The following is a 24,610-nucleotide window of genomic DNA, read 5'->3' as shown; positions in this document are numbered from 1 at the left end:
GGTGTGTCCAAACTTTTGGCCTGTACTGTATGTATTCATATAAAGAAGAAGGAAACTAAAACAAAAGACAAATAATTCAACTTGGAACCTGGGCCTAAAGGTAATGAAAGTTATGCACAGAATTTCAAAATGACACAGAATAAACCCCATATAAAACTAACTAAAAGTGAGGTAAATGAAATGACACATCAGGTGTTCATTCAAGTAGTATTGGGCAGAGATCAGTGTTTGTGCAATTAGTAATATTATTTGCAGTCAGTCCCTTTGTCACTATCTTACATCATTATGAAAACACAGACAGAAGAACAAATAAAAGATGTGTTTGACTGTTCACTCTGACACAACCTAAGTCTCTTGGGCTCCATATTAGAATCAGATTACATAGCCGAGTTCGTTGCCTCTCAAATTACCGCTGCAAAGCAAGCCTCATTAAGTGTGCTGCAGAAGCAAAGATGACAAGCAAGTGGTGTTAATACACATCAATCTACAGTATGTGTGGTCTAAAGCTCAGAGCACTAATGAGACCTATGACTGATTATCTTGGATGGACTGAAGTAAAGGTCTGTGGTGATTCAGCAGCGTATGAATCCTGTGAATCGTGAGAGCACTTGTGTCTCCATGGAAACATCCGACTCCCCACCCTTACAAGATGGCATATAAAGCTTTCGATATGTTTGTCTCCGTGTCATTGTCTGTGTGACACTTAAGGTTGTACATGACATGACCACATATTTACCCAGAGCCATGTGACTCAACTGCTGTGAAGGCTGTCCATTCAGATACATCCAGGTTTGTTTGAGAAGCATCATATATCCAGAAACATAATGTGCAACAGCTACCAATGCCCTATTTAAGCAGCAGTAAAAGAACAGTCCTCCTCATGTTTATCCACAGTCAGTTTATTATATTGAAATCAATGAAAATGTAGTGGTAACAGTGGTATTCCACTGTAATAAGTGTAAACAGTGACAGTGTAAAACTACAAAAAGTGGGTGTGGTATAATTTACAATAAGACGTCATAATGTTGCCAGATATCCTTCTACAATGCTGTGTTCTTTCTCTCTCCAACTGCAAAAGCATCTTGCATTTATGCATTCAGTTTAATTTCTTCCTCTGATTTAAGCTTCTGGAGTGAGAGAGGAGAGAACCACTGCGTGTTTTTGTATAGGTTTTAGCAGCACTGGAGCCTGTGTTGAGGTGGAGGGTTTGAAGGTGATATTGCAGGGACAGGGGGGAGGCAACAGCAGGGGACACATGATCCCCTGACCCAGCTGACTTCAGACCACTTTCCCCTCGTTTTCCTCCCTTTCCTCTGTGACTGTAGCCCAGCCCTGTTGCACTGCAGCTCTGCCTGTGGGACAAAGGAGATAAAAGGTGATACAAGAGAAATGGTGTAAACATGTATACTTAAAGTTCCAGTGTGTATAGGATTCAAGGGATATCTTGGCAGAAGTTGTATATATTATGATAAGTAGGTTTTCTTTAGTGTATAATCACCTGAAAATTAGAATCATTTTTTTGTCACCTTATGAGCCATTCATATCTACATAGTTAGTGAGACATAACCCAGAATGCCATGCACCACTATGTTTCTACAGTAGCCCAAAATGGACAAACCAAACACCTGGCTCTAGATAGGGCCATTGGTGTTTTTGCGTCAGCCACCATAGTTCCTGCCCTTCTGGAGCAAAAGGGTTGGAAAAAAAAGCTATTTCAGTCAGGTATACTTTAGTCAAAGAAAGCTTTATTCCAATTTGCAGTATTACATTTGGTGGTATGGCTCTGTTCTGGGGCCTCTTTGCCTTTCCTAGGCCTACGCAGAAGGCCTCTTCCATGCACCTGTGTGGAAAGCCTAACTGTGCATTCACACCATAAGATTCAAAATTGCCAGCGGTCGCTCAGGTTGCTGGCATCGCGCTGCCTGGCAGCTCTGGCAGGGCTTGCAGAAGGCTGCCAAGAGGCGGGGCTTTCAAGCTGCGCTGCAGAAGATCTCTTTCTTTCTTTCTTTCACTGTCCCGCCTTGAGAATATTCACGGTCTGCAACTGGCTGCTGCTCGCTGCTGCTTTGGCGGCGGCGCTGCTCATTTGCATAAAGTTCAGCTTCTCTCAACTTCAGCTTGACGCTCAGGTCGCTGGCATCGCGCTGCTCGCAGTCGCTCGCTGCAGCCGACGCGAGTGACGCTCTTCGTCTCTTCATTGGAAATGAATGGCTGCTGGCTGCTTATGACGCTCATGAATCTTTTGGTGGGAACGCACAGTAAGGCGGAGAGAACATACCTCTCCACCCTTCTGTGTGCCTACATGGAAAGCCTAAATGCTGAGAGAGCACACCTGTCTGTCCTTCCATGTGCATAAGAGGAAAGCCTGAGGCAGAGACAGCAAACCTATCTGCCTTTCTATACGCCTACATAGAAAGCCTAAGGCAGGGAGACCAGCAGCGAAGACCCCCTGGGAACAGAACAGAGCAGCATCAGTGAAAAACAGAATGACATTTATAAGTCAGATACAGCATGAAAAGGAGGAGCTGGGGTGGAGGCAGGTTGCAAAGTAGCTTGCAGAGGAAGCAGCAACAGTAGGCGGGCCAAAGCAGTTTAAATAGGGTGCCCTGAATGAGATTTGCCAACTGGTTGCATAGAAAGGAATCATGTGATCTATCAGCTGACTCCCTTCCATCAGTCAACTGTTCCATCACTTGATTGGGCTGTTGACTGGGTGCTATGCTCAATTTTTTTAAAATGTGAAACTGCTTTATTGAGTGTTTTTACCAGTTTTGATCACCTAGTCCACCTGTGTTGGAGAGGATTACACCGCTGTGGATAATTCAGCTCCTGGTAAAAACCTCCTTGAACAATGAACCCTGAAGGAGTTCTGACCAGGAGAAGTTTCAGCTGGCTACAATCTGCAACCCTCACTGCCAGATGCCACTAATATCCCCCCTAAATCTTACACACTCTTCATTTAATGTGTTTCAAAGTGCAATTTGTAACAAATCTAACTTACAACTGACTTGTCTGCATTTCTACTGGTGTGCTGGGCGGAGAGAGGCTCCAAGCCTGCTGAGGTGAGGCTTCCTGTTTAGGAAAAAGACACAGTATTAATATAATTTTCAACATCCACAAAAGCAGCTGAATGTACCTCCTCTTTCAGGTATATTCATGTGTAATACACATTAATTTACATATTTTCACCCGTCTTACCCCAGTCGCATTATTTTGTGCTCTCTCCCTCAGTTTCACAAGGCTGGTGTGCAGGGTAGTGTTTTCCTGCTCCAGAATTTTTATACGAATGATATTTGCCTGCAGCTGTTGCTCCATATCCAAAAGCACATTTCCCGTACCTTGGAAATATGAAATGAACAACATGTAAAAGCTTAGAACATGACTACAGCGCTAAAAAAGGAAGTAGCGGGGAAATGGCTGTATACAAAATTATTTTTCCAAGTACTGCATGTAGGTCTGTATGTGTGTATTCCACAGAGAGAGCTGGTGCTGTTAACACTGCTATGTACATACAATTAGGTAATGTAGATGACTTGTGCAACACCATACTATTAAATAGACAAATATAAATAATAGCTTACTCTGTGGTTGTGTATGAGCAAGAGGGCTGAGCTCTGGGAAAGCCACCAACAGCCTCTCCCTCTCCTCTAAAGCTCGCACGTGTTCCTTCAGCTCAGCCACGCTGTTCTTCAGCTCGCCTACATGCATCTCTAGTGTCTGCTTCTCCTTTTGGAGCTCCAAACACAGGTCCTGTTGGAGAGAAGCATCACAGCATGTGTCCCTGGGTTTCACAGTCTTTATTATGAAATGCTGGGTATTTGGCACTAAAGAACTCCAGTATAGGCTACCTGCTGTTGAGTGAGCTGCACCTGCATTTGTTCCTTCTCCTCTGATATCTGCTGCAGCTGACTGTGAAGGTCGATCTGTCTCTCCTCCCTCTCTCCCAACTGCCTCTGCAGCTCTTCACACTCTTCATCCAGAGTGTCAACTCTCTCTAACAAAGATTTTTGCTTTGCCTGCATTGACTGCGTGCACAAAAAAATGTAAAAATCTATTTGAATACTTTAATGTGACTAATTCATGGGTTTTACATCATAATAGCAGTGTTTGTCCTCACACTGACCTCTTGCTGACGACAGGCGCTGTGGTACTTGGCGCTCTCTTTGTGGAGATGGAGTTGAGTTTCAGAGATCTGAATCTCCAAGTGCTGGATCCTTTGCTGTAGTTTACAACAGGTCTCTTGTTCTATGTGCAAGGTCCTCACTTTCTCCTGTAGCACATTCTTTTCACAGTCTACCACACAATAACAAAATCCATCATATAGTGTATCAGGATATCTTATAAGAGTTTATTTTGATGCAAAATATGAATGTCCTTACCAAGTGCCTGTAATGCATCTTGCTGTGCTGCTACTTTCTCTTTCAGTCTGGAATTACTCTCCTCCAAGCACAACATCTCTGTTACAAAGATAATAAAAATACAGTAGTAAATGTAATTTCAGTGATTTCCTGTCATATTTATTTGTTAATTTTCTGCACCTCTCTTGAGTTGTTGTTGCTCCTCTTGTAGCCTTTGCTCTGTTTCTTTCACAGATCTCTGTGCTTTCTGCAGTGAGAACTCCAGCTGGACTGTGTTCGCTTGGTGTTTTTCCATTTCTTGCTTGAACTCTTTCTGTGTTCTTTCCAGCTGAGACTTGAATCTGCCCCGTTCTGCCTCTGCTGCCTCTAGTCTGTCTTTCAGAGGCTGCACGGTACCCCGCACATCCTGAAGATGTTTTGCCAGCCGGCGCATGTCTCTGACCTGCTCATTAGCCCACTGGGTCACGTCGCCTGCTGTCATGTGTCCCAGCTCCAGGGTCTCCTCCACAGCTACTAAGAGTGGCTGCAGAGATGAAGGCAGGCTCTCACTCTGGAGCAGTTCCACCAAAGCATGTCCTGTTTTTCTCACAGTGGACTGTGCTTGGTGACATGCATCACAGGGAACAAGGGATGATTCAAAAGTCTGGCAGCCAACGTTGTGGCTGTCAATTTTAGGATTGCACAGGGCGTTGTGGGTAGCACTGGAGGGTGCATGATTGTGTGGCAAAAACTTAAAGGAGCTTGTTGAAGACTGAGCAGATAAGCAATGTGTGCTTGTGCTATTCTGGGAGGGCAATGATGACTCTGTCTCTGTTTCATCACAGTCAAATGTCTTTGCTTTTGTCTGTTTCTTGATGTCTTTGTAGGTCTCCTAACAGAAGACAGAAAGCACAAAATATAATCAGATTTATCAGTTCTTTGTTAATGTGTTGTCATTCCTTTTACATTTTTTAATTAAGTGATGTGCCTACCTTGAGGTTGGCAAACTGAACTAAATTACTCCAGTAATTTCTGACTACAAGACCAACTGACAGACATCTTTTCTGCAGGGTTTGTTCTCTCCTGTGGCTGCACCTACTTTGCTCAACATAAGCATTGAAGCTTTGTAGAAGAAGCAGCAGTCTTGTGCATTGAGAGGAGAGAGAAAAGACAGGTCCTGTTTTAGTCTTTGAGAAACATGGTATTTGTTAATCTGATATAACATTAGGTCATGTATTACCTGTCAATCACCAACTCCAACAACACAATGTGGGAGTGCTGATTGAATGCATCCTCCCCATCCATAAAGTCATATTGCTCCAGTAAAGCTACCATGTCCAGATTACATGACAGCTTATCAGGGAACTTCCAGGAGGAAAAGGGGACCGGTCCGGTTCTTGAAAACACGTCCAGAATCGCACCTTGAAGGTCGACGAGGTCTTTCCGGAGACTATCGATACAGTCCTGACGACCCAACAACTGACTCATGTCTGACAAGTTAGCTTAGGCTATTTTTTCTGTGTGGCAAAGCAATAAAGGGGAGTGGGTGTAGCTTGTTGGCATCACATCACCTTGGCAACCTGCGAAAAGCACTGCAAGTTCCATAATGCTTTGCGGCGTGTACCCGGAAGTAGTACGTCTCCATTGGGTCAACGACAGCGCGACGCAGTAAGTGTTCAACTACAGTAAATTTAGACTTTTGGTTGTACTACACAGTATTCAGTGCGTTGTATGTGATATAAGTGGTGTTTTTTAAAATACACAAACTCTTCTTGTTGGTTGGGTGTTGGCAGGTTACCTCCAGTTTGACAAAGAAGACACAGCCATGCCGCCTGGGCCTGTTCAAATTGTTCAGCCGGAGCCCAACAACAAGGTGACGATACCGCTGCTAATGTTAGCAATGTAGCTAACATACTGTTTCTGTGGTGGGAAGCTAACGAACAGTTAACTTATTCTTTACATTACTGTGAAATGTCTCGACGTATTTAGTGTAACTTACGTAGGTGGCGTCTGTTTTAGATAATCACCACAAAGTGCAAGTCTTGTTAGCTTGTTGTTAGCTTTCCCCGAAGTAACGAAAAACGCAGTTACATGTTTTGAGATAGCTACTGAGACTTTTGCCATCATTACAACTCAACGGAGGAGCAGAGCAACTTGGTTTGTTGGCTAAGGTAAAATGTATTGAAAATCCACATTTGGAAAAACTCAAAAGTGACGTTTATTTGCAGAAACAACGTTGTAGTTACACAAGATAATTCACAGGTGGAGCTGAAACATTAAGCAGTTATCATAACTTTTCTACCACAAATTGACAATAATCCTCTGTGGATTGTCTACAACCCGGATATTAGTTTATAGAAAGGGGTATTCTGTTGGGTGTTAGGTTTATTCCAAATGTTTATGGTGCTTCGAATGCCACAAGTTACATTTCCTCTGTTGAACTGGGATGATGGCAGAAGCATTACCAAGATAGTTTAAAACCATTTATATGAAACTAAATCCATATGCATGCGACATTGCAAGCGATAAAACAGAGGGATTATTTTTGTAAATTGGATGGAATTTTGAGTAATTTCAAGCTTATCTGTTTGTAGTGAGCGAGGAGTAATGCATGATTTGATATTTTTTATCTTGCACATTGCAGCCTAACAAATGAAATGTTTCCCAACAGAATGATGCATCATCAGAAGAAACCCCGGCCACTAAACCCATCGTTGGTATCATATATCCACCTCCTGAGGTCCGAAACATAGTTGACAAGACCGCCAGCTTTGTTGCCAGGTTGGTTAATCCACATGTCTCTTGTGAAATGTTTTATACAGCTGCAAACTTAACTGGATTTCATGCCTATGATTTAACTAATTTCTTGTCATTTCACAGGAATGGACCCGAGTTCGAAGCAAGAATCCGTCAGAATGAGATCAACAATCCAAAGTTTAATTTCCTCAACCCTAATGACCCCTACCATGCCTACTACCGTCACAAGGTCAATGAATTTAAGGAGGGCAAAGCGCAGGAACCATCTGCAGCCGTGCCTAAGGTTATGCAGCAGGCCATGCAGCAGTCGCAACAGCTTCCTCAAAAAGTAAGATATGGCATTTCAGTCTGCTGTTTTTTATTTTCATTTCTTATAACTGTTAGTATTCTTTTTTATGACAACTAATATTTTCTGTTTGTCAATAGGTGCAGTCACAGGTGATCCAAGAGACTGTCATCCCCAAAGAACCGCCTCCTGAGTACGAGTTCATTGCGGATCCTCCATCAATCTCAGCCTTTGATCTGGATGTTGTGAAGCTCACTGCGCAGTTTGTTGCTCGCAATGGTCGCCAGTTTCTTACACAGCTCATGCAGAAAGAACAGAGGAACTACCAGTTTGACTTTCTGCGGCCACAGCACAGCCTTTTCAACTACTTCACCAAACTGGTTGAGCAGTACACTAAGGTGAGCTGACAGATTGTGCCTCTCTGATATTATAATTATTCTGTTTGGGTGGCGATGCTTAACTGTACCTTGATCTTGTCTCACAACATATAGATTCTGATCCCTCCCAAAGGTCTTCTGACCAAACTGAAGAGAGAGGCAGAGAATCCAAGAGAGGTTATGGACCAGGTAATCCCCTTAAACTGACTGTTTCTCAGAGTAAGCATTTAATAGTGTGTTGCTCGTGTTAATCAGCTGTCTGTCTGCACAACCATCAGGTGAGATACCGCGTTGAGTGGGCAAAGTTCCAGGAGCGTGAGAGAAAGAAGGAGGAGGAGGAAAGAGAGAAAGAAAGGGTGGCATATGCCCAGATTGACTGGCATGACTTTGTAGTGGTAGAGACAGTGGATTTCCAGCCCAACGAACAAGGTAATATTACCACAAATATTATCATCTTTAAATGTGCAAAAACTTAAATGTACCTAAAATAATTTATCTATTTTGGCGTCTCTGTTTCCCCAGGCCACTTCCCCCCACCTACGACACCAGAGGAGCTTGGCGCTCGCATCTTAATCCAAGAGCGTTACGAGAAGTATGGAGAGAGTGAGGAGGTGGAGATGGAAGTCGAGAGTGAGGATGAAGATGATGAACGGGAGGTTAGGGGTGAAGGCCAGCCCTCACAGCCAGATCAAGACACACAAGTGCAGGACATGGATGAGGTAAGAATAGATGAAGTAATTCATCAACTGTGACTTGTAAACTGTTTGGTTTGGTTTATTGAATTCATAGCGATATCGCTGGTTGCCTTCTTTTTTATGTCTTATTTTCCTTTTCCATACAAGTAAACTGACAATCTGTTTGCTAACTTCTGCGTGAAAAAAAACAAAAAACAAACCTAAGTGCTGGTAACAACATTTGCCACCCCTTCTGCTTTCTTCAGGGATCTGATGATGACGATGAGGGCATGAAGGCTCCACTGCCACCAGACAACCCTATGCCACCCCCACTGCCTCCAACTCCAGACCAGGTTATTATTCGCAAAGACTACGATCCCAAAGGTAACACCCGCTTCCTTAGATGAGGGAATACCAAGTGTGTAACAAGCTATTAATCTGTGCAATGTGTGTTAATCTCATACTTTTCTTTTCCTTTCAGCTTCCAAGCCTCAGCCGTCAGTTGCTGCTCCAGATGAGTACCTCATCTCACCAATCACTGGTGAGAAGATCCAAGCCAGCAAGATGCAGGAGCACATGCGCATTGGTCTGCTGGATCCACGCTGGTTGGAACAAAGGGACCGCAGCATCAGAGAGAGGCAGACTGAAGATGAGGTCTATGCTCCTGGTCTGGATATTGAGAGCAGCTTGAAACAACTGGCTGAGAGGCGTACTGATATCTTTGGTGTGGAAGAGACAGCCATCGGTAAGAAGATTGGTGAAGAAGAAATCCAGAAGCCAGAGGAGAAGGTGAGTACAGATATGGCTTTATATTACACTGTGTGGTGTTAAAAGAAATCCTAAGTTTAATTAAGTTGTGTTGGTTCATTTTTGATCTTTTCATGTTAACAGGTTACCTGGGATGGCCACTCAGGAAGTATGGCTCGTACCCAGCAAGCAGCACAGGCCAACATCACCCTGCAAGAACAGATCGAAGCCATTCACAAGGCCAAAGGACTGGTGGGAGAGGATGACACTAAGGAGAAAATTGGCCCAAGCAAGCCCAGTGAAATTCATCACCAGCCTCCCATGCCCACTCCAATCAGTTTGCCTAAACCAAGTCCCCCAATGACAGTGCCTCGCCCACCCCCGTCTGTGAGTTACTTTTAAAAACTTGTCATTGGTAAATTTATTAAATTAAATAATGAAACAGCCAACTTAAGTATTCTTTGTCAACAGGTGGCACCAGTACGCACCACTCTCTTGTCCGCTGTACCTGTAATTCCAAGACCACCTGTGGCTCCTGTTGTGCGCCTTGCACCAGGACAAGTCATAGCATCCATGCCTCCCATGATTCCTGCTCCCCGCATCAATGTAGTCCCCATGCCGCCATCAGCACCTCACATCATGGCCCCCAGACCACCTCCCATGGTTGTTCCAGCTGGTAAGATGAAGGTCTCCAAACAGCTGACATTTGTGACGACCCTCCTCCCATACTCTAGATGGCTCTCTTGCTGGTTTTCGTTTGTTGTGTTGTAGGAGCTAAGAGGAGGCTCATTTGTCACAGCCCAGGAGACAAATGAGCTTGCTGACAATGATAACTTATTAACAAAACATAAGTTAAATCAAACAGTACAGCATGTATTGTCAGTGATCAGTAATGTAGTGCATGTGTGGGTGCGTAGCAGTGTGTGTGGATGATAAAGAAGAAGAACCCAGAGCTGTCCTCAGGCTGAAAGAGTAAGACTGACAACTGAAAGAGAGGTATTTATACCCAGGTGTGGCTCAGCCAGCCATAGACCCTCCTCTCAGCTCCTGCAACACAACAAATGAGAACCAACAAGATAGCCATTGAGAGTACGGGAGGAGGATCGTCACACATTTCACTGACATTCAGAATAACTAAGCATTGTTTTGGAAGTAAACTGAAACTTCCTCACAGAAAGCTCATTTAAAATTAAAATAACTGCTTTTTCTTCCAGCATTCGTTCCTGCTCCTCCAGTACCTCAACCCCCGAGCTCTGCTCCTGCACCACCAGCCCACCCACCCCCACCCCATGAAGATGAGCCAGTCAGCAAGAAGATGAAGACAGAGGACAACCTTATTCCAGAGGAGGAGTTCCTTCGTAGGAATAAGGTTTGTTAGAGCAGTGAAATGTGACTGGTTTAATTTCAGTAGTTGATGCAATCTGCAGTCGGAATGAAGACAACATCCAAAACGCAGCATTCAAACTTTTTTGACAGGTCTTCAAATATACAGTGTACAGACTAACAACCAGATCAAAGTTATGTGTTTAAGTGCGTTGGTTGAGACACTATATCCTTATATTTCACTGATAAGCCAACCTCTTCAATAAACAAAGTAGGGTTAGTTGTAATAAATATGGTCAAACTACTGATTGAGCTTGCAACACCTAAGTTCATCCTACTCTCTCGCTGTCTTATCTTGAGCCTAATTTTTTTTCCTCTCCAGGGTCCTGTGGCAGTCAAAGTACAAGTCCCCAACATGCAGGACAAGACCGAATGGAAGCTGAATGGCCAAGTGCTGAATTTCACTGTCCCACTCACAGATCAGGTATGCAGATGTTGGCTTATTGTTTCCCTGTTTTTATTGAGTGTAAACCTACTACATTCTCACAGATCTGCAAATGCAATATCCCCACAGGTGTCTGTTATTAAAGTCAAAATCCATGAAGCTACAGGCATGCCAGCAGGGAAACAGAAGTTACAGTATGAGGTAAACTTTTCCTTTGATCTCTTTTTAAACTTCCTTAACCTTTTAACCGGACTGATTCAATAATGCGATTTTTTTCTTCCCTTTTTAGGGCATTTTCATCAAGGATTCCAACTCCCTGGCTTATTACAACATGAGCAACGGTTCAATCATTCACTTGGCACTGAAGGAGAGAGGTGGAAGAAAGAAGTGAGCCATGCAGCAAGGAGGAGAATATTTTACTTGTGCATGTTTTGTCACACATGTTTCCTACTCCTGTCATGTTATTTTAGTTTAATGATACTTTCAGAGTTATAAAGCGCTTTTCGTACAGTTTTGTGTGAAGAGTATGTTTCTTAAATGTTGACATAGAATGCTAAATGAATTATACTGCACCCTGACTGGAAGGCATGTCCTTACACTGTTGGTTCAACTCTTGATTTGTTCATGATTGATATACAGTATTTGGTGACTTGTAACGACAAATAGAGCCGCATAATGCGAAATAAAATAAATTAAAAAATCAATCTGCTGTTTGTTGCTTCATGATGATGTGTAAGGTTAGCAGCTGATTTGTTAGTAACAATGCAGGTCACATGCTCTGATGCACAACCATGTGCACTAAAAGCACAGGATTAGTGGTGTAGACTAGTGATTAAATAGGTCTACAGTAGACCTTTGGATGACACAGCACAGGAGAGACGTAGTGCATTTTTCCAGACAGGAGATGCACTTCCTGAGGCAGCCACTAGGGGTAACTGTGACATGAAGACTAAATCCAGCCCAGGACGGCAGACAGGGTCGAGGTAAAATCTGTCCAGCACACTCGGGATGACAGGACAGCGAGCCAAGACAACGTTTACCGAGAACATGACAAAGTAGACAGTTTACCAGCTTACATAGTTAATGGCTAACTATGAAATACAGGCTGACGTTATATAGCGTTAATTTGTCGAAGATAGGGTCATTGTAGAAATAGTTTTGGGCTGTGTTTGCACTAGCAGTTGAGGCTAACTTTACGTTAGCAACCCACCATTAGCTGGCTAATGTTAAATCTGGATTCAAGTTGACCTAGCTAGCTAACGCGTAACCTAGTTAATGTGGCTTTGACAGTCGTAGCGTAACGTTAGATACTATTTACAGAGAGAGCAGTAGTTGGAAAGTTTAACTCGCGTCGAGAAATCATGGCGTCGATGCTGACAACATATGCAGAGGAGCAGTTTTGACTTTGGGCTGTCAACAAGCTCGCTGACGTTAGCTGCCCTGGCTAGCCAGCTAGCTCTCTCGCTACCATGGCCAAAATAGAGAACGGCCGTCAATCGGTGGACACAAGAAGTATCAGGACTATTAGCAGCAGTCACATTGACGATGAAAGCTCTTTGGGATCAGACTCGGAGATCAATGGATTCACCAGCGACAGACAAACCGATAAATATGGATTCATTGGTGGGGCACAGCAGCATACGGAGGAGTCGTAAGTTTGTCTCAACTCTGCACTGATTTATTGCCATTGACTTCATGTGTGTTGCCTTGTCTGTGTGCTCGCAGCTAACAAAAATATGGGCAGTATATTTTTTAATCTGCTTGCGTCAGAATTGAGAACAGGGTTAGATTGTAGCAGTTAATCTAGTTATGATTACATACCACATGTTGTGTTAGTGTTGTCTTGGTGCCTCTGCACAACACAGCTCCCAACCAGCTGCGTGGCACAGTGAGTTTTTAAACCCAGTGTTTGCCTCACCCAATATGCCAAATATAAAAGCTAGAGGCAAGCAGATTATGATTGATGGACTTCATGTTGCATGATTCTTCTTCTTTCAGCCACATAAACCATTTTCTCATAGAGATATACTGCCCTGTTCTTTTGTAGGAAAAGCTGTAAAAGCATTTCACACTGTCTTGTTGTTTTCATTTGAATCAATTTATTCATAGCCTTATAGGCGTTTTGCAGTGTTTTTTCTAAGAAGGCCTTTCTTTCTTCCCGTTTTTTTTTTTTTTACTGGGGGCCCTAAGCCTACATTATAGCACTGAAATAGTGGAAGGAGTGAGTGAAAGTTGTGCCAAGCACTGGCTGGCTGGCTGGGAGCTTCCTGTTTTCTGGAGTTTTGGCAGACTTGGAGCCACAGCTCTGGTGCCCCGTTACTAGAGGGCCTCTTTTGGCTCACAGCTTTATAGGTGGTCACAAACCCTGGGTTTAACTTACACTGTTTGGCAGTGATTGAAAGTAACTCACCATTGCTTAGCTGGAGTGTAACATATTGTCGATCCCCAACATATAGCCTACAACTTTTTTTAAAACTGAAAAAGGGCAGTGCCAAGTTTAAAAAAAGCAGTCTTTGAAGACGTTTTAACCCTACAATTACAGGCTTGTGCCGATGAGATAATTACATACCTTCGTAAAGCATCAGACCTCATTCATAATGTAGGTTAGACTCGCCTACGTTTTCTTTTTCGGCTGGAGAATATTATGTGCAGTCCCTAATTTTTCTTGCCTGTAAATGTTTTGAAGTTGAATTACATCATGAGACAGTCAAATCCCCACTGCAGATCTTTGAGCTTAAACAGGCTTTGCCATTAAATCAGCTAGATCTGTGTTTGTGTCTTTTATAGTCCCCTCAAAACAAGGTTGGTAGTTGTTATTTTTGACTCAGTGCACAGTTTACTGACTGCATATGAGCGATGGCCACCCACGCAGATCTGATGGTACGAGCAGAAGAAGAAGAACAGCCTGTCTGAGGATGTTTTCCCAACATACTGCTGCTAACATCTGCCTTTTTTAAGTTTATCCAATTAAGAGTTTTATTACAGACTTACCTAATTGGAAAATATGCACACCTTTTTCAGATACCATACATTCTCATTTGGTTAAGTGTCGATTGAATGTGAAAAAATTGGAAATTTACTTATCATTTTTCCTCCGTTGTGTCTCCAGAGCTCAGGATTTGCCTCCCCAGGTGCTCAGGCAAAGGGAGGTGAAGTGGTTGGACATGCTCAGCCACTGGGACAAGTGGATGATCAAGAGATTCAATAAGGTCAGCACCAAATTCACTTCCACAAAATGTCAACCTGCTTGCTTGTATGTTTTGTACAGTGCAGGCCATGTGGATAGGCCAGATCTGAATTTGTTAATTATTTAAAGAAAAACCACTATCTTAGCTTTACCACTCACTGTCTCCAGGCAGCATTTTTTCAGACCTGAGTGGTTTGTATACATGATCAGACAAGGCAAATGACATTGCTCAAGTATTTGATTGCACAAAGACAACATGTTTGCGGAGACATTGTTTGCAGCTTCACTTGTCGAGCTGGTTCCGTGTGAAACGCTGTCAGCAATTCAGCACAGAGCTGCTACTTCAACTCATTTCCATGAGTCAGCAGCAGGGCAGGACACGACCCATCCCTTTATCATCTCGTGCACCATGTGACAAATTGACAGTCTCAGATTCAGGGTGGGGCTGTCGTGACTTCCTGTGAGACAACCATGTAATAAAGGTGCTGTGAGAATAAAGTATAGCTGTATTTAAATGCAAGACAGCTTTTCAGTGTGGAGAGCACGTTATGAAACGGAGAAGCAGTCTATTTGAGCTGCAAGTCTGTTAAATACCTGAGAAGGTCAGGGTTTCTGATCCCTTATTTTGCTTCTTTGGTTCACAATAATGTTACAGCAGACTGTCCTTGGGGAACAGTGTGCCAGTGTCATATAAAACAAACAAACAAAAGAATCCAGAAATGGTAGTTTCAGTGGTAGTTCAATCAATCTATTGTGTCATAAATGGCTTGTGCCTCCTTATGAAAGATTATAGCTGCACCACTACTTAGACATCCTGTCGGTGTTATGAAGAGGATGTACAGTTGTGCACCACTGCGCACAGTAACTACATACAGTTTGGGTACATTAAAGCAACTTGTGGTGTGTAGCATTGCACTGGAAAACTTATAAATATCAGACAAATACTTGTCAAATACATTCAAGTTAACCTTGGTAATCATTTTCAATAGGCATTTTTCACAGCTGATAGTGAGCTGTTGCTCTGGGGTTTGAACAGATAACTGCATTGCACACATGCTCAAGAAGAGGAACCAATACCAGCTGAAGGATTCAGTGCTTTTACCACAAACTGTACATACTGTTCCAGGCTTTCTTGCCTTTGGCAAGCCATTATCACACTAGCCCCTTTTGTTTCCTGCTGTCTTTGGTGATCCCTTGTTCCACTGTGGCTCAGGTAAGGCTGCGGTGCCAGAAAGGAATCCCTCCTGCTCTCCGAGGTCGTGCATGGCTCTACCTGTCAGGGGGGAAGGTGAAGAAAGAGCAGAACCAAGGGAAGTTTCAGGTCAGAGAGCTTTCAGTTTTACTTCCTCTTTAGGGGTTCTTTTATGCTGTATTTTAGGCTCACAACATTTATAAATTTCATTAGAAATTGTTACTGAAACTCTGGCCATGCCACCAGTGTTTTCGTTTGTTGAGCACCCTGATGTGCTCTACACAGGGCTGCAGCCACTAAGTTCAAAATGTAAAAGTCTAAATGTGAAAGCACACTGCCCTTAGTGCTGTTAGTGTCATAAAGAGATCTGACAGTCTCCTCTGTGTGCTTTGTCAGGAGCTGGATAGCCAGCCTGGGGACCCCAAATGGGTCGATGTGATTGAGAAAGACCTCCATCGACAGTTTCCATTCCATGAGATGTTTGTGTCACGGGGAGGACACGGGTACGCTGTCCGACATGATGTCACATTACACACTGGAATTAATGTCATGGTCCTCCTGTTTGACAGTCTGTTTGATTGTTTAACTGATTTGTGTGTTGGTGTTTTGATGCTCTGCAGGCAGCAGGACCTGTTCCGTGTTCTTAAGGCTTACACTCTGTACAGACCAGAAGAGGGATACTGCCAGGCTCAGGCTCCCATTGCTGCTGTGTTGCTTATGCACATGCCTGCTGAGGTACGTCTCTCCACCACAAACGCCATAAAACTGCCGTTCTCGGCAAGTGTACCATCACCATATGTTGGTAGGCTTTGAAATAGTGTGTTGGCTGTGGAATTATTGGTTGTCTGGGCCGGTGCTGAAAGATACAGTTCTGAAGGCTTGTTAATGTTTTAGCCTGTAAAAGTGAAATCCACCCGTAAATAGGAATCGCACATGCCTTTTCTATCACATTTTACAGCTCTGTTTTAATTTCTGACCTTGAACAAGTCTATTTTTAAGCTGAACAGCACAGAGACAGACTGTGCAGATGATGTCATCTGGAGATAAGTCCCGGAGCTGCTCCAGAGACTGAATAATATTTTAACTCTTAGAGCATTACAACTTCAGTCATGGTGACTCTTTTGGGGTGGAGATGTAGATTTTCTAGCAGAGCTGCAAAACTCGTACAAAAGTCTCTAACAAAATTCTACAAACCCTGCTCATTTCTGTTTAGTATTTGTAGCTTAGTTGTTAAGCTTTGTAAATGCTGTCTACTGGTCTCTGCCACTTTGTTGCCTAGAGAGGCAAGTTTATTGATCATAAAAAAATGTTTTGATATGTCAAGAGGAAAGTTCTCTGAAACATTGTTAATTATACACATTCCATGATTAAAGAATACAAGTTGTAACTAGTTAAAGGAGCTGTATACAACATTCAGAGCATGTCTGTAACCCTTTTTACACAGAGGTCGCACTATAGGGCCGCTAGCCTACTAGTCTCTTCTTTATGCCACCTTCACATTTTTACATAGAACCAAACAACAGCAGCATCATGCCGCCCCAGTGTCTGATTTCAGACAGCATGCCCTCATCCCGGAGGGAAAAGAGACGTGATGGGCGTGACATGTAACACAACAGTGCAGCCTCTAGTGTGACAAATAACATAAGCATCACCATCGCTTACACAACAGTGGTGACATAACATGGCAATAACAACAATTTACTGTCCCTGTTATATGGTGGCTGATTTCGCCCTCTGCTCGGAGGGTAAGGAGCTCCTGGATCTCATTGTTTTCCCAATTTGCAGGTATTTTCACCTGCTTTTCTTTTTCATTGAGTTTGCTGCTTACTACTGCTAGCTGCTTTTTAAATCTCCTGGTGGTGGGTTGTACCCATGACACGTTTTCGAAACAAACAGAAGGTGGCCGCTATGCTTCCATGACACGCTGTCCTGAAATCAGTGTTAACAGCCGTATTAGGGCAATGCAGAGTGGCAGCGATTAGCTAGGCCATGGGATACACATGCCCTAACATGCTAATAAGCATGGACTACAACACACAGAGAGCGCTAACTTCATTCTTTGTTCAGGAGACTATTATCCCACTATATCTCGACACAGCAAATTGTTGTTTGCTGATACATTAATCTAAATAATCTAATCTAAATTTTGCATACAGCTCCTTAAAGAGATACTTTGCCAATTTTCAACCAGGTCTGTGTCAGTGCAATGTGGGCAGTGTGTGCATATGAACTGTATTTGACCCCAGTCCCAGCAGCTGCAGAAACGCCCTGCTTGTGCTGTGAGCAAGAGTCTACTGGATGACACAAAATGACGCATTTTGTGTCATCCCTGATATGTTTAATGTTATTTGGCAGCAGGGCAGGGAGCTTCGGGAACTGGTAGCACAGGGGGTTCCTTCACACTATTCATCTGCACACACTGCCCACACCAAAGTGACACACACCTGGTTGAAAATCAGCAAACAGTGCCCTTCAATTAACCAACCGACATGATGAACATTAAAAAAAATGTAGAGCATTCGGATGCTGCTGACGTGCTTGCATCCTAATAATATACATAATGTAATGATTTAGTTTCTCATATTAATTTTACAGTTCTTGTCTCTGAGGTGTGAACATTAATTTCTCTTACACCTGTATGTTATGCAACACACCCAGAGTTTTTTTTACAGCAGAATAAAACAAGTGGCTAGATTTTAGCTTTTATTATCAAAGTCAAAATTTCCAGTATTACCTGCCTCCCATGTGAACACGGGGAAATGAACAGTTCCGCTTAATTTCCTGACATCATCTGTATGTGTTTCCACAGGATGCCTTCTGGGGGCTGGTCCAAATCTGTGAGAAGTACCTTCCTGGCTACTACAGTCCTGGCTTGGTGAGACTGACACACATACAAGCATGCGTGATGACATCACATTTCACTCTATTCATTTCAGGTGTTGGACAGAGGAAGGAATATTACTTCATCTGACTTAACTGTTACAACAACTATTATCCAGATGAACTACCTGGGCTGTGGCTGTGATTACAGTAAAACTGAATGCATTTTTGTTGCTGCAGAGTGTGCAGTGTACATGTTATAACTTAGTGATGAAATCAATGGGGCGTTGCCAGTCTTGTCAGACCATAATTTATCATTGGATTACTTACTTGCTTACACATTTTGCCTGATGATTACTGTTCAACATTGTTTTGTTATTCTGTGACTGACTTTAAATAGAGACAAGACTCACTAATGAAATGTTTCCTTAGAAAAACAAACAACAGCACGATGCATTCGGCCAGGTTTATTTTTAATGGATGAACATCCACGTGTGCATCAGGTTTCAGCCCCAACAATACAGAGTACAATGGCTTTTGTTTTCTCCGTTAACGCTTCCCTACCTGTGTCTCCTTCAGGAAGCTATACAGTTAGACGGAGAGATCCTGTTCGCTCTGCTGCGACGTGTCTCTCCGCTAGCCTTCCGCCATCTGGAGAAACACAAGATCGACCCCATCCTCTACATGACTGAATGGTTTATGTGTGCCTTCTCCAGGACACTGCCCTGGGCCTCTGTGCTGCGTGTCTGGGACATGTTCCTCTGTGACGGTAACAATGGCTTTATAGCACTGTATTTGCAGTAGTGCCAGATGTTGTAGAACTTCTTCACACTGGTGCTCAATCATGTGGCTCTTCTCTTCTTCCCAGGAGTGAAAATAATCTTTCGTGTGGGTTTGGTGCTGCTGAAGTGTATGCTGGGGACCCGGGAGAAGCTGAAGGCTTGCCAGGGACAGTATGAAACCATGGAGCTTCTCAGGGCCATCGAGACTCGATACATGCAGGAGGGCTTCCTCGTCCGAGAGGTAACAGCAGAGGAGTAGCAAAATGGTGTAGCGACACAGGAGACTCTTAAACCAGAATGCATGTTCCAAGTCACTTGTTGGCAGGTGTTCACCTTGCTTAATTGTTCATGTATGTGCCAGCTGCAGAAGGAGTTAGTTGAATATATCCATCAAGGGCTGAGCCATATAGAAGAACACACATAATACTTTAAATATTTTCCTGTTTCATCCTCATTATATTTTTCCTTTTGCTTATCTACTCTGGAATGCCAGGTTTTGTGTCAACACACATTATAGTGTATTGTAATTTCAGTATGGTTGTTTTTTTTCAGCTGTTGGGTAGCTGTTTACTTGTATAAACAACCTAAATCTACCTTAAGAAGACACTATGGGTCTTACAGTTCGTGTTGTTTTGGATAAGTTAGAAAATGTGGCAGAACACAAAATAATACCAGATGTTTTTGGTTTTGGAAGATCTTGTGCCTTACAAAGGTCCATCTTTGTTTACGTCCTCCAGCACAATCTGTCCAACTACAACTAGCCAGAGACAATGACGTGTGTGAGATATATTTGAATGGAATGCAGTAGTTAGAAAAAGTACATTGAGAAAAAGCAAAGGCATCTCTTATTTTTATATCATAGAATGTTTCTCCATAATAGCATTACATATGGCAGGTTGAGATGTAACAAAGCACATACTGAGGTTTGTGTAGAACGTCAACAGACAAAGTCCTTTTACGCTGGTATAATCCTTAAGCGATGTAGTGGAATGTTGTGTCACTCGTGGGAACAGTGGGTGTTTAGAAAATGCAGCCAAGGAAACGGCAGAGACTCTGTGAGCGTGAATTGAAGTGATACAGAGACAAATTGACCAGAGTGCTGGTTGGTCAGTGTCTGGTTCCTGTGCCAAGCTTTGTATGAGTCTCTGTCCAGGCTAACAATACCGCCTCTTATATGAAGCGTTGTCTCGACTGTGGGTGACCATGCATCCACAGCAGCCCTGAGGCCCTTTGGCATTTACTGACAAAGTTCACATTTTTAACACAATGGCCAAACTTGGAAGGAACTTGTTGTATGTTCCAGCAAGGGCTTGTCTTTTTCTACACATTTCCTTTGAATCTGAATATGCCTGTGACCTGGTGACATGTCTGTTCCTGTTGCAGATTCTAGAGGTGCCAGTGACAGCACGAGATGTGGAAAGGGAGCATCACACCCAGCTGAAGCGCTGGAAGAAGAACCGCGGAGAGCTGAACTTCAAATCCCCCCCAAGGATGCACGGCGCTCGGATCATCATGTTGGCCGAGCCGCCAAGGCGCCAGGACCTGCAGCAGAACCCCACCATCGTACTCGAGGTGCCTCAGCCCACGCCGCAGCTGAAGAAGGGCAAGGAGGAAAAGAAAAGCAAGAAGAAGAAGAGCATGAAGAAATCCCAGCAGGTTGTGGAGATCCCTAATCCTTACTCTCTTCCCACTGACGTTCCACCGCCACCTTCAGAGCCACCAGCTCCACCTCTGGTCATCAGTGAGACGCCACAAACTGTGCCACAAACTGTGCCACAAACTGAAACAGACCCACTTCACCAGCAGCAAGCACCTCCTACAGACCTTCCCCCTGCCAAAGAATCTCCTCTTCAGCGATCCACACAAAGCCTTAGCAGCACAGAGCAGGATACATACCTGTAGCTCTACAGCAGTCAGTATGTGTGAGCGTGTGTGTGTGTGGATGAAGCACCAGCACCCTTCAACAAACCACCAGCCAGCCTTGCCAAGGTCTATTATTCTAATGTTGGACTGTTTTTGTATTCATTTATTCATTGTAGACACCATTTTGCCTATGATATTATTGATACACACTAAAGCATCTTTGTTACGTGTAAAACTACGTTGATGCCTACGCCATTTTTCCATTTGAAGCTGATGTTACCGCCTGTTGATGCTTGATGCTCTCATTCAGACCTTAAAGGTGCAGTCAGTCTAATCCAGTACACTTTATGTCACATCCAGCAAATACCTCCTCACGGTCTGTGTTTGCACTGGGGGAACAAATCTAGTGTGCATACGCAGCCCTGACTCTGTAAGTGGTAAACAAAGCAAGCCACAACACTATTTTAGTCAATCTGCGATAGGTGCGTTTGTGCTTGTGCACAGGACAGGAGAAAGGCCATGGATGTGAAAGGAGATACATGCTAATATGCTGAACTCCATAGCTCGAATATCCTCCAGAATTGCTGACTCCACCTTCAAGTCTTACGCTTCATTTATTCTTTTACGTCTGCGCCTATGAGCCTATGAGGAGCTGGTGCTGGCACCCTATGTGCACCCCCAGGCACACATAGTATCGCAGCAGATTGCTTGCAGTTTCACACAGGAGTGTTGGGACCAGAAGTGCGTGGAAACCCCACCTCCTTGTACTGATGTCCTTCTGTAATGTCTGTGGGAGCTCTGCGCAGGCTTTTCCACAGAAGTATGTATTAGGCATTAGTATTCCGTTTTCAAGGGAGACATGTTACTGTTATTGGGAGCAAAGTCATTTCCTCAGTGCAGTGTGGTTTCAAGGTTTAAATGGGACTTCAGAGGTCTTAAGCCATTATATTTCATTAGGGGTTTTGTCCACAAGAGGGCAGCATGGCAGAGGTTTCAGCTGTTACATTCCCTGTTAGTACAGCTGATCACAGCAGGCATGGGATTCACTAACTTTGGGAGGTATTATTCTGAGATTGAGCTTCTGTTTTGTTTTGTTTTTCCAGTTAGGAAACTTGTGCATTTCATGTGTTATATTTTCATTCTTTGAATTGCAAATCATCTTCCTGAATCCACGAGTGAGTCACACCACACTGTGTTCATTCCAGTCTTTTCCTACAAGCACTATTTATTGAAAGAACAGTTGAAACATGAAATTTGTTGTTTGTGCATGCCCTGCTTGTACACAAATGGTCACTTTTTTTGCAGAGCCTGTTGAATTGATGTGGTTTATACTCCGATAATCACTGTGCCAGGCACCTCCAGCCACTTTAAAGCAGCAGTAATTCATGTTACTTTGGCAGCAGAGAGGAGAACGCTGGACATTCCTCACTGTATGACACATTCCTGCCTTGTTAAAAGCTAATCAGTCTGAGAGATGTCTCTTGCCAAATGCAAATCTGTATAAGGAATGTGTTTGTGCATGTGTTTCCTGTGACATCTTGGCCAGTGAGTGCTTGCAAATCACCTAATGGTGCTGACCTTCCTTTTGGTGTTACTTAAATATCCATTTGGTGCCAAGAAGATCTTGTGGTGTGTTGGTTCAGTTTTGTTTTTAATATTTTGCTAGAATTTCCAAAGCAGATCAAGACTGTGTTGTTCTGAGATGACCTACGACTGCTACCGGTGACCAGGCTTATTTTCTTAGTACAGTCAAGGAATCAAGTGATTTCAAGGTTTTTTCAGAGGGTTATTCGTAGCATTTCTCCCTGGTTTATTTCTTTGGGAAATATGGAAACATGCAGGGGTTATGTGGCCTTCTTTTCTGTCAGAACATATTGGACAATCTTTTTTTTTGTGACAGTTCATCTGTTTTCTAACTTTCATAACAATGATAAAAGGTAAAGGGAGTTTTGACAAACATGGGCACACATGTGTAAGATGTGTTTGTGTATATAATTATATAAAAAAAAAGTCTGCTAAAAATGCATGTTGGGTCAGTTATAAAAAGCAACGGGGTTTAAAAGGATGACACAATTTCAAGCAGCCACGTGCCTGTATGCAATAGTTTTTTAGTTGCTTATTATACACACCTCACTTTTTGCAGATATTTTAATTTAATGCTCATTGTGTAGATACGACATGTAAAATAACAATTTGTTTTGTAATGAAATCTATTTTTCAGTGTATAATGCTATATTTTATTGAGCAGTCAGAAACTGCAGAGGGGACATCTCTAAATCAACTCAAGTGTAGGACAATTTATTTTAGATCAATATTTGTAACACTAGAAAAATCTGAAATTTGGGAGTAACTTTTGCAAGTGAAAATGTTTGTCTTACTCTGAAGACGGATTGGTATTATTTTACCATCACATTAGGATAATAAAAGAGATGTTTGACAACCATGGGGCAGTATGCATCATCATGAGTTTAAATTTTACAAATAAATTTTTGTGTAAAGCCAATTTAAAACCTCCTGTGTCATGTTTTATTGACTACCATAATGCAGGTAAATGTCATGTTTTCACCACCAGGTGGAGCTCCAGAGTCATTGCTCTGAAATGAAGCAGTGGTTTACTGGCATGGTGTTGTGGCACCCTGGGGTGGGGCCAAAAGTTCCCCAGGATGTGTTCATTTATATCTTTTACTGTAGGTTTTTCATGTTTCACCATATGAAAAATTAAAAAGACACGTGAATGGCATTTTTGCATTACTATGTCAGACACATCAAAATGGAGGACATAGGCAATCTTACATTTGAACAACACTGTTTGAGATGCAGTAGGTTAAGATTGGTGACAGAACTTTGAATAATGTTTTTGTTGTTCAAGTTCTATTTGCCTGCGCAGCAACATAACTTAAAAACAGTCGGTTTGTTAATTTCTTATGTTTTATAACTTTTATATTAGTGGGGCGGCATAGCTCAATATTTTTCTAGAATCCTTCAATTTTGTGATAAAAGCACCAAATTTGGCAGATGTGTTGACATATTTAGAACAAATCTGGACATTGCGGCATCAGAAACTCGCCCCCTGGTGGCCAGAGCAGGCAATTGAATCCTACCTGCCCTTGGACCCCTCCCGTTAATTGGTGGAGCCAATGGTGGTTAATTTTAGTGGATTATTTTTATACAAATACCCAGCATTGATACCTCTGTGCAGTTTCTTCACTTACACTGCTCTGTGCTCTCTAGTGTTCAGATATCCTGAATTAATTGAACTAAATCTATTTACAAAATGCACATGAGAAAAAGTTTAAAATCTACAGGGGATAATATGCATTCAATGTGAAGATTGAAAGAAAAGGAGTATTAAATAATCCACTACCAATTTCATGGCCTCCTGATTATGGTGACAGTAACACTGTGATCTATGAATGTTTTTCCCCCTTTTTTTCTTCTTTTCTCATAATAGTCAAGGCCTCATTGTAAAAACAGCTCTATTATTAAGGTTCCACATTGTTGCAGATGGCTGCACTAGTTTGATATCATATGTTCAAACTGTTACTGTGTAATTGTTAAGTATGTTCACTGAATATTGTTAAATGGCCTTATAAACTATAACTATAACTATAAATCTCACCATTGTGTTGGATGTCTTTAATTTACTATTGTCCTACATTAGAATGAAACATATTTTTCCGTTTAACTGGTCTCTAAATTATACTTGTGGTGCTGAAAACATGGTAACAGCAGCTTGGGGGTGCCCAAAGTGTTCTATTCCATTATATTAAGCTATAAATGTACCACATTTGGCACTTTTATCGCAAAAATGAACAATTTT

General features: G+C 42.6%; 3 protein-coding genes across 4 annotated transcripts; 2 read left to right on the top strand and 1 right to left on the bottom strand.

Moving 5' to 3' along the window:
• Window positions 1–881: 881 nt before the first annotated feature.
• Window positions 882–6,118, bottom strand: ccdc157 (coiled-coil domain containing 157). 2 transcript variants are annotated; one of them, XM_033619197.2, is made up of 10 exons: window positions 5,578–6,118; window positions 5,330–5,480; window positions 4,539–5,229; window positions 4,380–4,457; window positions 4,124–4,293; window positions 3,849–4,025; window positions 3,582–3,750; window positions 3,199–3,338; window positions 3,002–3,072; window positions 882–1,352 (listed from the first exon to the last, which is right to left on the bottom strand). In XM_033619197.2, exons 1-10 carry the CDS (start codon window positions 5,823–5,825, stop codon window positions 1,097–1,099), a joined length of 2,151 nt encoding a protein of 716 aa, XP_033475088.1. In that variant the 5' UTR covers window positions 5,826–6,118; the 3' UTR covers window positions 882–1,096. The 2 variants fall into 2 exon arrangements, with proteins under 2 accessions (XP_033475088.1, XP_078026977.1); XM_078170851.1 differs by having other exon boundaries at window positions 3,870–4,025.
• On the top strand, window positions 5,918–11,650 carry sf3a1 (splicing factor 3a, subunit 1). Its single transcript, XM_033619353.1, has 16 exons — window positions 5,918–6,005; window positions 6,131–6,210; window positions 7,009–7,118; window positions 7,218–7,422; window positions 7,521–7,778; window positions 7,872–7,946; window positions 8,036–8,186; window positions 8,280–8,476; window positions 8,698–8,815; window positions 8,913–9,220; window positions 9,323–9,565; window positions 9,650–9,854; window positions 10,393–10,547; window positions 10,884–10,985; window positions 11,076–11,147; window positions 11,236–11,650. Exons 2-16 carry the CDS (start codon window positions 6,163–6,165, stop codon window positions 11,335–11,337), a joined length of 2,349 nt encoding a protein of 782 aa, XP_033475244.1. The 5' UTR covers window positions 5,918–6,005; window positions 6,131–6,162; the 3' UTR covers window positions 11,338–11,650.
• Window positions 11,651–11,893: 243 nt separating this feature from the next.
• On the top strand, window positions 11,894–24,403 carry LOC117252453 (TBC1 domain family member 10A-like). The gene is made up of 9 exons (XM_033619354.2): window positions 11,894–12,597; window positions 14,056–14,155; window positions 15,347–15,454; window positions 15,722–15,828; window positions 15,946–16,060; window positions 18,135–18,200; window positions 18,725–18,914; window positions 19,014–19,168; window positions 20,311–24,403. The coding sequence occupies exons 1-9, from the start codon at window positions 12,416–12,418 to the stop codon at window positions 20,827–20,829; spliced, it is 1,542 nt and encodes a 513-aa protein (XP_033475245.1). The 5' UTR covers window positions 11,894–12,415; the 3' UTR covers window positions 20,830–24,403.
• Window positions 24,404–24,610: the final 207 nt, after the last annotated feature.

The sequence above is a fragment of the Epinephelus lanceolatus genome, chromosome 9 (assembly GCF_041903045.1).
Source record: "Epinephelus lanceolatus isolate andai-2023 chromosome 9, ASM4190304v1, whole genome shotgun sequence".
In the NCBI taxonomy this organism is placed as follows: Eukaryota; Metazoa; Chordata; class Actinopteri; order Perciformes; family Serranidae; genus Epinephelus; species Epinephelus lanceolatus.
Note: the sequence above shows the minus strand (reverse complement) of the source record. Positions and strands in the feature narration are given on the sequence as shown.

What these genes read in the sequence shown, in the direction of transcription:
- ccdc157 (XM_033619197.2), bottom strand. Translation starts at nt 5,825, where the DNA reads ATGAGTCAGTTGTTGGGTCGTCAGGACTGTATCGATAGTCTCCGGAAA. An exon ending in GCGCCTGTCGTCAGCAAGAG is followed by an intron (nt 4,026 to 4,123) that starts GTCAGTGTGAGG and finishes TTGTGCACGCAG; the next exon opens with TCAATGCAGGCAAAGCAAAA. An exon ending in TGCTCATACACAACCACAGA is followed by an intron (nt 3,339 to 3,581) that starts GTAAGCTATTAT and finishes CATATTTCCAAG; the next exon opens with GTACGGGAAATGTGCTTTTG.
- sf3a1 (XM_033619353.1), top strand. Translation starts at nt 6,163, where the DNA reads ATGCCGCCTGGGCCTGTTCAAATTGTTCAGCCGGAGCCCAACAACAAG. An exon ending in CGCAACAGCTTCCTCAAAAA is followed by an intron (nt 7,423 to 7,520) that starts GTAAGATATGGC and finishes GTTTGTCAATAG; the next exon opens with GTGCAGTCACAGGTGATCCA. An exon ending in AACAGAAGTTACAGTATGAG is followed by an intron (nt 11,148 to 11,235) that starts GTAAACTTTTCC and finishes TTCCCTTTTTAG; the next exon opens with GGCATTTTCATCAAGGATTC.
- LOC117252453 (XM_033619354.2), top strand. Translation starts at nt 12,416, where the DNA reads ATGGCCAAAATAGAGAACGGCCGTCAATCGGTGGACACAAGAAGTATC. An exon ending in TTATGCACATGCCTGCTGAG is followed by an intron (nt 16,061 to 18,134) that starts GTACGTCTCTCC and finishes GTGTTTCCACAG; the next exon opens with GATGCCTTCTGGGGGCTGGT. An exon ending in GGACATGTTCCTCTGTGACG is followed by an intron (nt 18,915 to 19,013) that starts GTAACAATGGCT and finishes TCTTCTTCCCAG; the next exon opens with GAGTGAAAATAATCTTTCGT.